We start from the raw sequence: 12991 nt of genomic DNA, 5'->3' as shown, positions 1-12991 counted from the left end.
TTATAAAATAATTTTTAGTTGAGTTGGTTATTTTTATTTTTAAAATTTAAAATGCTAATGATATTATTAAAATTAGCCGTTGTAAACACAAAACTATAAATTAGTATAATCTCGAATTATATATTGTGTATTATTATTATATATGAATTTATTTAATATTAATATCTTTTAATAATGAATTATTTTTAAATTTTTAAATTTAAATAATATTATTAAAAAAATTAATTATATTAATTTTAAGTATTTTAATTAATTAATTAAGTGGGACCACAACAGGGACTAAAGTTAGTTCCTCCTAATGGAGAAGAGAGAGATACTTTGAGTTCCTATTTATTGTTTATAATGCAAAAGCTGATGTGGAGTTACTTTTTATGACAGGTGGGCCATAAACAGGAACTGGGATGAGTTCCCTACTGGAGATGGTCTTAGGGACAACTTTGAGACTTACCCCAAACGTTAGGATAAAAACGATATTTTACTCTAAGCTATTACAAAAACACACAATTTTTTTTATAATAGACAATCTTTTTTTAAAAACCATCATCACCATTTGAATAAAAAAGCAGTATTTCGAAACACTCCTCCACTCCCAACTCTCTTAACTTTTTTGAAGCTTACCCTATATCCTATTTCACTAAAGGTAATCTATGTTGCCATCTTCGTTACTCTACGTGAATTATTTTTTTTTACAAAGAGATTAACTTTTCTGTCACTATTCTTGATATTTTGTACAAACTTAGATAATATACTAACAAGCTATTAAGTACTGACTTAATAAGAATAAATTTACCTATTTTATTGAGAGTTTTAACTTTTCATAAACTAAATTTTTCTTTTATTTTGTCTATTATTATTATTATTATTATTATTATTATTATTATTATTATTATTATTAGTAGTAGTAATAATAGTAGTAGTAATAGTCTGTCTCAAAATAGTTACATGCGTTTATTAAAGATTATATTATATACCATAATAAGATTATATTATATACCATAATTAGTTTGAAAAAATCAAAGAATAAAAAAAATTAAATTTGAATTTATTTTGAAAATATTAAATTACTCTTTTCATTGCTTTTTAAACACTAAAATAATATTTTAGGATTAATTCTAAGAAAAAAATAAAATATTAGTTTAGGATTAAGCTAGTTTAAATATATTAGACCTTAAATAATTTAATTTTTTCTTAAGAAATAACAACACCTTTTAAAGCTTTTAAAAGTGCGTAAATATTGATTTTTGTCTCCGAAATTTTTGAAAAATTTAAAATAAAATTAAACATTTAATTTGATTTATTTTTTTAATATTTGAAATCAACTATCAATTTTATCTCTATAATTATATCCCTTATCTCAAACTTAAATTATTAACACTTCTCTCTCTTCTATAATTTAGTGTCCCCATTTAAATAAATATTTAGACAGTGTAAAAATAATTATATATATTCCTGTGTGAGTAACTGCTTCTAAGGTATAGCTCGTTCTGTTGGTGTCTTAACTTGCTTATGATGATCTCTAAAGAGAATATGAAGCAATAGAGCATACCTCTGACTTAGTAAGTCACTCATATATATTGGGTTACTTTGAGACGGTTATTCGTATCTTTTTACTTGTTTTTTGGAGTCTTTCAGCTGATTTAGTGGTTTAGTTGGAGATATTTTCGAGGAGGTTATTTCGTCTAATGATTTTCGATTCCGAATTTGTTGCTTTAAACCGATTTTGAGGTCACGGATCAATACCAAAATTTAATTTCTAAAAAGAGAGGCGAATCTTTTTTTTTAATTCAAATAAATCAAAGTTATCTAGGATTCCTGAAAACAGTCTCTGAGCTCGGCTAGATTCTGGCTGGACTCTGACTGTAGCAAAAAAAAATAATAATAATAAACCACAAAAAATAGAATGATAATAAAAAAAAGAAATATAATAAACAAAAAAATATTATTCTAATATAAACATCAACAATAAATTTTTTTTAAAAAATTCATTTGACAAAATATTATTATTATTATTATTATTATTATTGTCTTCAATTTACCAGTCTTCAATTTTCATCATAAATTCATCTTTTTTTAATCTTTACCAAAACTATTACTATTACTATTATTAGGTCATTGTTCATGCCTTGACCCAATACTATGATCCAAGTCCAAGTAAGCTAAAAAGGCCCAATCCAAAGGTTGGCCTTTACCACCTACCCAACCTCCTCAAAGAGGTCGGTTCCGATATAAGCTCCTCCCCAAAGAGGTCGGATTCAACTGGCAGATAACGCTTATTCAAATAAGTAACTACCCCCTAAAATCTCTCTTCCACTTCTAGAAGAGATATCTCAACAACCCTAAGATAAAGGGACGGTTATCCACCTTCAGAAGTGGAACTACTCCAACAGTAGTTATTGGATCATCACCTATAAATACACTGACACACTCAGGTAAACCTAAGTTCCAATACTCTCAAAACCTGCTTACCCCCTTGCTAACTTAGGTATCGGAGTATCTTTACAGGTACTATCCCCCTCCCCCTCCCCCCATTCTTTCACATACACAACTCGGGCGGCGGCTCTCAGATGCAAACCAAGTCGGAGACCATCCTCTTTTAGCATTTGGGCCTCTCCTTCAAGCCCAACCGTCCTATTCCAGGTTACCCACGTAACATTGGCGTCATTGCCGGGGACCTGGGATATCAACTCATAATGGCGGATGACCAAAACGAGGACAGACATACTGCATCGGAGTCTGAGCAAGAGCATCAAGATGCAATCAACAACGACAGAGCCATAATATCTCTGCAAAGAGCGGATAGACAACATAGAGAAGGCCCCTCAGGCGGTCAAGATTCAAGAAGAATCCCCTTTGAAGTACACGAACCAGAGAAGGAGGGACAACCTCACACTGGCGATCTCATGGGACTGCTCCACAGCCACCAAAGACGACTGGAACAGCTGGAACAAGAACTGGAACGACAGTGAGAAGTGGAAAAAAACTTGAGGAGAGAAGTTGAGCGACGAAAAGAGCTTGAAGAAAAGCTCTTAAGACTAGAATACAACCTCCGAAATAGGAATTCTCACGCTGACCAAGAAGACACCCCATTGGGGGGAGAAGACCCATTCAGTGAAGACATCATGAGGGCAAAAGTTTCCAGGAACTTCAAAAGCCCTGAGATAGATCTGTACGACGGGACTACCGACCCAAAATATCACTTGAGCAACTTCAAAAGTTGGATGTATCTAGCTAACGCCTCTGATGCTACCCGCTGCAAAGTCTTTCCAACGACTTTGACAAAGGCGGCGATGAAGTGGTTCGATAGCCTTCTCCCAAGGTCGGTCACCAGCTTCGATGACCTCTCGCATAAGTTCCTTATGCGATTTTCAATCCAAAAGGACAAAGTGAAGCACGCGCCTAGTCTCTTAGGAACAAAACAGGAGATCGGAGAACCCCTAAGAGACTACATGGAAAGGTTCAACAAGGCGTGCCTAGAAATTCAAGACCTGCCTACAGAAGCAGTGATCATGGGCCTAGTAAATGGACTCCGGGAAGACCCCTTCTCTCAATCCATCTCGAAAAGGCATCCGACTTCTTTGAGCGATGTACAAGAGAGAGCAGAAAAGTACATCAATATGGAAGAAAATACCAGACTACGGGAACTAAGCTGGCGATCCGGGCACCCTGACTTGTCAAAGGAAAAGGAAAGGGAGCCCAAGAAGAAAGAAGAGGTAAGATCTGAAAGGCCCAGAAGATATCATTCTTACACTCCCCTACGAATTTTCCTAGTTGATATTTATAGGAAAATTTGCCACACTAAAAAGCTACCTCCCCATCGGCCTATCAAGAACAAGAAGGGGGGAGTCGTAGCGAATACTGTGAATATCACAAGTTATATGGGTACTCTACCAATGATTATTACGACTTAAAAAATGTGATCGAAAAGCTGGCCAGGGAAGATCGGCTCGTCAGATATCTCATGGAAAGGTCGGACAATCATGGAAAAAGAAAACGATATGAGGAAGATCGGAGAGATCCGCCACCACGAACCCCAGAACGACATATACATATGATCTCGGGAGGGTTTGCTGGAGGAGGACTCACAAAGTCATCTCGTAAAAGATATCTGAAGGAAGTTTACCAGGTCGGGAGTGAACTATCCGACCTCTCAACCATCTGTTTCACCAAAGAAGACGGGCAGGGTATTGTTCCCGGACATGCCGATCCGGTGGTAATTACCATGATTCTCGCCAACACTCATCTACACAGAACCCTGGTGGATCACAGGAGCTCGGCAGACATCCTGTTCAAACCAGCATTTGACAAGTTGGGATTGGACGAAAAGGAGTTAAGGACATACTCTGACACCATCTTCGGATTGGGGGATACACCAATAAAACCACTGGGATTCATGCCCCTACACACCATTGTTGGAAAGGGAATGAAATCCAAAACTCTAAGCATCGACTTCATTGTCGTCGATGTGGGCTCGGTCTATAATTTCTTGATAGGTAGAACGACCCTAAATCGGCTTGGAGCAACGGTATCTACCCCCCATCTTTGCATGAAATTACCAACACTAGAGGGAATAGCAACCATCAGGGGAGATCAGAAGCTGGCAAGAAAGTGCTACAATGAAAGCCTAAACTTGAGGGGTAAAGGCAAGAAGGTGAACACTATTGAGCTCGGAGGCATCCGAGTTAAAGAAGAGTTGCGACCACATCTCGAAGGGAAGACTGAAGAAGTTTAGATCGGGCAAGAGGACGGAAAAAATACTAACATATGAGCCAATTTAAAAGGAGATTTGAAGCAGAAGCTGATAAGGCTCCTACAAGAAAATTCCGACCTCTTCGCTTGGAAAGCCTTCGACATGCCCGAGATAGATCCCGAGCTCATGGTGTATAAGTTGTCAGTATACCCAGGATCTTGACATGTTCAACAGAGAAGACGGAAGCTCAGTCCCGAACGAGCTCAAGTGGTCGAAGAACAAATACAAGCCCTTCTAGAGGCCGGATTTCTCAGAGAAGTTAAGTACCTGGCCTAGCTGGCGAATGTGGTGCTAGTCAAGAAGCAAAATGGCAAGTGGAGTATGTACTTTGATTACACCGACTTGAATAAGGCATGTCCAAAGGACCCCATATCCTCTTCCAAATATTGATACCCTAGTAGATTCCAGCTCAATATATCAATACTTATTGTTCATGAATGCATACTCGGGATATAATCAAATCCCGATGTATAGACCAGATCAGGAGAAGACATCCTTCATCATGCCTAGAGCAAATTACTATTATGTGGTCATGCCCTTCGAGTTAAAAAATGGAGGAGCCACATACCAGAGGCTGATGAACAAGGTGTTTGCACCTCACCTTGGGAATTTAATGGAGGTATACGTGGACGACATGTTAATAAAAACCAAGGATGAGGCCAACGACCTGACTGACCTCTCCCAAGTCTTCAGCATCATAAGGGCGCACGGGATGAGATTAAATCCCACAAAATGTACCTTTGCAATAGAGGATGGAAAATTTCTAGGGTTTATGCTAACACAAAGTGGGATTGAAGCTAACCCCAATAAGTGTAGAATAGTCCTGGAAATGAAGATTCCGACATGTTTAAGGGAGGTCCAACAGCTGAATGGCCGACTTGCAGCTCTCTCCAGATTTTTAGCAGGATTAGCATTGAGATCCCTACAACTTTTTTCCCTACTAAGAAAAGGATGTCAATTCGAATGGACTCCGGAATGCGAAGAAGCTTTCCAGGAGTTCAAAAGGTTTTTAAGCCAACCTCCCGTTCTGACTCGACCTAAAATCGGGGATGAACTCATCATGTATTTGTCTGTAGCCAAAAAGGCTGTGGCGTCAGCACTGATACGGGAGGATGAGGTCGGGAAGCATCCTGTATACTTCACCAGCAAAGTTCTGCAAGGCCCCGAGTTAAGATACCAAAAACTCAAGAAGTTTGTGTATGCCTTAATAGTGGCGTCTCGAAGGCTACGGCCTTATTTTCAAGCTCATACAATAAAAGTTCGAACGAACCAGCCCATAAGCAAATTCTTCTAAAACCAGATATTGAGGGCAGAATGGTTCAATGGGCTATATAACTATCCGAGTTCGACCTAAAGTATGAAACTCGGGCAGCGATTAAAGCCCAGTGACTGACCGACTTCATGGCGGAATACGCGGGAGATCAAGAGGAGGCCTCCACAACTTGGGAGTTGTACGTGAACGGCTCTTCCAATAAAATCGAAAGCAATGCAGGCATAATACTAGTCAACCAAGAGGGGACCCAAATAGAATTCTCCCTGAAATTTAAATTCCCAGCCTCCAACAATCAGGCAGAATATGAAGCCTTGATTGCCAGGTTGAAGTTAGCAGAAGAAGTCGGTGCAACCAAAATAGTGGTCTTCAGTGACTTTCAAGTGGTGACTTCTCAAATCAATGGAGAGTATCAGGCTAAAGACCCAAATATGAAAAGGTATTTGGACAAAACTTTGGAGTACCTTAGGCGATTCTCAGAGACCAAAGTCAAACACATAACTCGGGATCTTAACAGCAGAGCAGACGCCCTCTCCAAGTTAGCAAGTACCAAGCCAGGAGGAAATAACAGAAGCTTGATCCAGGAAACTCTCCAAGAGCCCTCTGTCACAAAGACAGAAGCTAAACAAGATGTCCTAGAGGTATCCGGCTTAGACCTCGGGTGGATGACCCCATTAACCGAATACATAAAATTTGACATCCTACCCAAGGAGGAAAAAGAAGCCAAGAAAATCCGAAGGGAGGCACAAAATTACACCTTGGTGAAAAATATCCTCTATAGAAAAGGAGTATCCACACCATTGCTGAAGCGCATCCCTACCTCGAAGACAACAGAAGTTTTGGAAGAGGTGCACAATGGCATCTGCGGAAATCATCTCGGAGCAAGGTCTCTAGCCAGAAAAATTATCCGAGCCTTGTTTTACTGGCCGACCTTGTAGAAGGATGCTACCAACTTTGTGAAGAAATGCCAGCCATGCCAAATGCATGCTAACTTTCATGTCGCTCCCCCCGAAGAGCTTATCAGCATAACTTCTCCATGGCCTTTCGTAAAATGGGTGCTGGACCTACTCGGACCTTTTTCCCAAGCGCCTGGACAAGTAAAATACTTCATAGTGGGAGTAGATTACTTCACGAAGTGGATCGAAGCAGAGCCCTTGGCCACCATCACGGCTCAGAGAAGTCGGAAGTTCCTCTTCAAGAATATCATTACCAGGTATGAAATTTCCCATTCCATCACCACGGATAATGGTACCCAGTTCACCGACTCTACATTCAGAAACTTGGTAGCTAGTATGAGGATCAAGCACCAGTTCACCTCGATTGAACACTCACAAGAAAATGGACAAGCAGAAGCAACCAATAAAGTCATACTGGCCAGATTAAAGAAAAGGCTTCAAGACGCAAAGGGGGCATGGGCCGAAGAGCTCCCTCAAGTGTTATGGGCCTATCGAACTACACCTCAATCAGCTATTGGAGAAACACCCTTCCGACTTGCTTATGGCATAGAAGCCATGATACCGGTTGAAGTCAACGAGCAAAGTCCAAGGGTAAGGTTCTATGATGAAGTCGGCAATATTCAGGCACATAAAGAAGAGCTCGAACTACTCCCTGAAGTCCGAGAACAGGCACAGATAAAGGAAGCAGCACTAAAGCAAAAGATGACGAACAGGTATAATAAGAAAGTCATTCGTAGAAGCTTCACCTCAGACGACTTGGTCTTGATTAGGAATGACATCGGCGTAAACAAGTCAGGTGAAGGAAAGCTCGCTGCCAATTGGAAAGAGCCATATAAGGTAAGTGAAGTCCTTGGAAAGGGATATTACAAAGTATCCGACTTGAGCGGTGCCGATCTCCCCAGATTGTGGCATGCCTCCAACATGAGGAGGTATTATAGCTAGAAGCGAACTCCGCTCCCTGATGTACTCTTTTTTCTGACTTCATGGTTTTTTCCCAAAAAAGGGTTTTCCTGAAGGGGGTTTTAACAAGGCATCAAAGTGGGGACTAAGGGTAAAAGTTTTAAATCCCTTAGTAGCTAACAACAACTTTTATAAAAGTTATCTCCATCAATCAATAAGCATTTATTTTTTCTCTTCATAATTCCATTAGTAATATTATTCTATGAAATGCACCGATTTAATCTCAAAAAAGCGTGAAAATCCTTTGACCGACCTGAGTGGTCGGCGAGATAAAACGACGAGGTACAAATCGGTGTAAAGAGGTTATAAAAGACAATCATAATAACTCAGAAATAATATTGCCAACGACTCACAAAGTCGGAAAGCCAGAGAAAAAATAAAATGCATCGCAAAAATGACCTAAGTTATAAAACAATTCGATAAGCAAAATTGAATATGTAAAGTCAAAATAATGGAACACAAAAAAAATATGAAAACCCCTCAAAGATAGAAGCGAAGGTTCTCTCGAAATAACTTGGTAAAAAGTTTTGACGATAGTGAAATTGTCTAACAATCCATATGATGAAAAGATTTCTTTACAAACTTGGAAAATTAGAAAAGGTTTTTCACAAAAAGCTTTAAGAAAAGCATCAAAGACACCAGCAAAGCATATATAATAAAAAAATATTTTGTTAAGGCCCTTATCCAAAAAAGGACCAGCAAAATGAATAGTTGTTGTTAATGACCCTATTAAGGGTCAAAAGTCAGGAACCACCACATGAAACAAACATATAAAAATAAATTGTTCAAAAAGGACCCACAAGTCGGGCCCTAGTAGCTGAAAATCATTGGAAACCAAGAAGAGAATTGGAATCATCGGCAGGAGTGGAAATCGGGTCTGCTGCAGGAGTCGGAAGGGTCTGAGGGGTCTCTTCAGCGGCAGAAGTCGGAGCTTCAGAAGAGCTCGGCAGGAATCCTTCCTGTTGCTCCTCACGAGGAGGAGACTCAACAATATGCTGCCCACGAGTCTTCAGCTCGGAATCGGTTTCAGGACGAGGAGGAGAGACAATCGCCCCATCGATGACCACTTTGTCAGGATGGAGGGGTAAAAGGTCCAAGTCGGGAGCGATAACTCCGACTTGTTCCTTGAACACCCTGAAAGCCTCTTCTGAGCTCTCGACGATAGAATCCTCTAGGTCCTGATAAGCCTCCCGGTTCGACTCCAGCTGCTTCTGTAGATCAATATTCTCAGAAAAAAGCCTAACAAAATTTTGCTCCACCTTCTCCTTCAACCCCTCGGCCGTGGCACATTGGTCCATCAATTTTTTCTCCCTTTCCTGGAGTTGGGCAAGCTCCTCCTTCAACCAGGCATTCTCCCCCTGTAGCCTTTTCTCCTCCTCCTGATACAAGACAATCCTTCCTTGAAGGTCCTCTAGGGATTTTTTAAAAGAACTCAAGGGAGTTTTGTCAAGTATATCAAGAAGGTCAGTACAGACCCTAGCTGTCCGAATTCCCCCCTCCCCCGTGCAAGAATTTGAAGATGGTTTCGTAAGGAAGCATCATCCATGGAGATTTGGCTAAAAGGAAGGATATGATTCCTTCCGAACTTCGGACCATCGAAGTTGGCCTCCCCAGCAGTGGAAGAACCAGACTCCGAGGTCTTTCGCTTCTTCTTTTCAGGCTCAGCGGAGGGCTAAACGGGTGGGGCTGGAGCAGGAGGAGGTAGGGAAGAAGTATGAATAGGGTTTACCAGAATAGGACGAGAGGAGGAGGTCCTCAAACCTGAATCTCGGAGAGGAGGAGTGCCAGAAGCTTCGACCTTTGCAGCATCAGCTCGAGCATGGGCCTTTCTCTTGGCCTCCTGGACTTTTTGATAAGTAGCGCTTGACCCACTCTTCATCATTTCTGAAAGAAAGAATAAAAATTGATCAGCCCACAAAGGAACACATTGCAAGTCGGAATTCATCAAAAGCAGCCACAAAGAAAACGAAAATCACCTAACTCAGTTTGGACGAAACTCGGAGCGCCAATGAGGAATTTTTTAGTATCCAGATTTGGAGCTCTCTCCCAGACCTCTCGAAAAAACTCAACAACGGCCTCCTCTACCTCATCCAAGTCATCTGGGCCATATTTATCTACGGGGGAAGCCTCCGACCAGTACAAAGGAAATCGGGATTCGTTATTCTCATTCAGAAAAAGGAATGATGTCCGTCTACAGCTTGGACCTTGAAGAAAAAGTGAAAGGGTTCGTCAAAAATAGAAAATACCTTCCGACCTTGGATAGCTCGAAAAGATACTCATTGCTGTGTGTTCTGCTTACTAAAAGGTCGGATAAGATGAAAGATATAGAAAAAGATTTTTAAAGAAGTAGGAAAGTCAAGCTCTTGGCTGACAAGCTGGTAAATCTTCAGAAAACCCCAGGAATTGGGGTAGAGTTGGGTAGGAGCAACTCGGCAGTGGGACAAAACTTCTATTTTGAAATCAGAAAAAGGAAGGGAAACCCCCAAACGGGTGAAAAGACAGTCGTACATGAAAAAAATGAGAATCAGAATCAGCAATCCTCCTACAGCAAACCTGGTCCTCAGGATCCGGGGCCACTAATTCATACTTGGGCTCGTCAGCCTCAAGACTACAAATCCTGTAATGTGTACAAAGCTCGGTTATGAAGTCAGTATCCACTAAAGGTTTCTCAATAAGTACGGAATCATCTACCCATCTCAAGAGGGTCTCAGGGATACGGGAAGACATTTTTTCAGCAATGAGGGAGTATATATAAAAGCAATAAAACCTACAAAGAAAAATAAATCATCAAAAAATAGGGACCCAAAAATAAGACAGTTTCTTCCAAGGCAAACAAGGAAACAATCACTAAGCGGCAAAAGAAGCGATTTTTGTAAAATAAACATGCAAAAATTCTAAAACTTTGTAGAGGAACGACAAAGGCATAAAACTTCCCTCAAACATGCAAGTGCACCAAGTAGAAATAAAGAAAGCACTACACAAATGACAAGGGAAGATAAAGAAGAACCAACTTTTTTTGTAGAAATCGAAGAGAAGCAGTCACGACGAAAGAAAGCGATGAAACACCCGAGAACAAGAAGACCAAAGGGAGTTTTTGAGTGAAAAAGCAAAAGAGCAGGAAAAGAAACTTCAAAGAGAAGACGAAAGAAAACAAAGAAAGAAGAGAGAAAAGTATTTATAACAGACCAGGGACACAATAGTAAAACAATGCAATCATTAAAGAAACGCGCCGTTACCAATGTAACTGCCCCTACGTGTAAATGCAAAATCCCAAACGGACGCGACGTTTGATTAGACGCGACGCTTGAGAAATTCAAAATCACGTCGGTTTTAAATTAAAATCACGTCGTTTTCTGACTTGAATGGACCCGAGTTTAATTAATACTCAAATCCAACTCATAGCCAAGAGATCGGACTCAAGTAGAGGCACTGTTCATGTCGTGCCCCAATACTATGGTCCATGCCCAAGTAAGACAAAAAAGCCCAATCCAAAGGTTGGCCTTTACCACCTACCCAACCTCCTCAAAGAGCTCGGTTCTGATATAAGCTCCTCCCCAAAGAAGTCGAATTCAGCTGGCAGATAAAGCTTATTTAAATAAGTAACTGCCCCCTAAAATCTCTCCTCCACTTCTAGAAGAGATATCTCAATAACCATAAGATAAAGGGACGGTTATCTACCTTCAGAAGTGGAACTACTCCAATGGTGGTTATTGGATCATCACCTATAAATACACTGACACACTCAGATAAACCTAAGTACATAATATTAATTTAAACAATATATTTATACATAAGTACATAATAATTAATTTGACGATTGATATTTTATATATACATAATATTTTTTACAAATATTTAAAATGATAAGATTTTTTTTTTTTTGTCTTTAGAATGATGAGATTTAGGCTTGGTTTAGTAAAGTTTTTATTTTTCAAGTAGCTTATAAAAGCTAACTTTTAAAAGATAATTTTTTAAAAGTTATAGCATCTATGTTTAGTAAATTAAATTAAAAATAATTTTTAATAAACATAAACAACAAGTATGCTTGATAAAATAGGTTTTAAAATTTAGAAATACTATAATAGACATTAATTTAAGAATTAAATTTGAGTATTAATTAATGTACGATGTTATATTAGACTTTTTAATTTTGGTAAGTACAAGCCAACTTTAAAAAGCTCATTCTTAGATACTTTCAAAAGTATTCTTATCTTTTAAAAATTGCAAGTAACACATTAGCTTTTTAATTTACCAAATATAAAACGAGGTGCTTATGCTTTTCAAGTGTTTGTGCTAAAGCACAAGCACATCTTCAGAAAGTTTTGCCAAACTAAGTCTTAAAGCCCAGTTTAGGTAAACAACTTAATTAAGTTTCTTTTGACAAAATAGTTTAAACAATAAATACTTATATTAAAAGTAACTTATAAATAAGTTTTTTTGTTTTAAAAATGTTTATTTTAAAAAAAATATGATAAAAAGTTTTTTATTTTGAGAGAAGTCATTTTTTTTAATTTATCCATAAGCACTTAAATAGCTTATTAGAAAGTTACAATTTAATTTTAAAAATTGCACTAGATATTAATTTTTCTACTTTCATAAGTCAAAAGTTCAAAAAAATAGTTTTTGAAACTTCCCAAATAAACCCACGAATAGTTATTTTTTTTATGAGAGAAAGAGGATCAGGGACCCCAAAACACAAAAAACAAAATACGGCTACGCAGAGTCTCTAAACTTGTAAGTCCCAGCACAATCAAATAACAATGACAAATAAAGCTCAAGAATATGATGATCAAACAAATATAATCTAATGTCAAGCTGCTGACCCTTCTTGGCCATGACGTCTGCACAAACATTTGCTTCCCAGAGGATGTGGACCAACCTCACATGGTGAATTCTACGAACAAGAACAATAATATTCTGTATAAAGGAGTAACACAGGTGCGACATAGGGCATCCTTCCCAGACAAGTTTCATTTGCGAATCCAATTGCACAATCACATGAGTCAATTCATTTGTTACTGCAATTTAGAACCCCTTAATAATAGCTTACAAATCGAC

General features: G+C 38.8%; 1 protein-coding gene across 1 annotated transcript; it reads left to right on the top strand.

Annotated features, from left to right (window-relative positions):
• The first annotated feature begins 3119 nt into the window (after positions 1 to 3119).
• Positions 3120 to 5023, top strand: LOC148554087 (uncharacterized). The gene is made up of 3 exons (XM_088494979.1): positions 3120 to 3710; positions 3926 to 4471; positions 4922 to 5023. The coding sequence occupies exons 1-3, from the start codon at positions 3120 to 3122 to the stop codon at positions 5021 to 5023; spliced, it is 1239 nt and encodes a 412-aa protein (XP_088351105.1).
• The last annotated feature ends 7968 nt before the right edge of the window (positions 5024 to 12991 follow it).

This window comes from Arachis ipaensis, chromosome B7 (assembly GCF_059453495.1).
Source record: "Arachis ipaensis isolate K30076 ecotype BB chromosome B7, ASM5945349v1, whole genome shotgun sequence".
Taxonomy (NCBI): Eukaryota; Viridiplantae; Streptophyta; class Magnoliopsida; order Fabales; family Fabaceae; genus Arachis; species Arachis ipaensis.
This window is presented reverse-complemented; position numbering and strand designations above follow the sequence as displayed.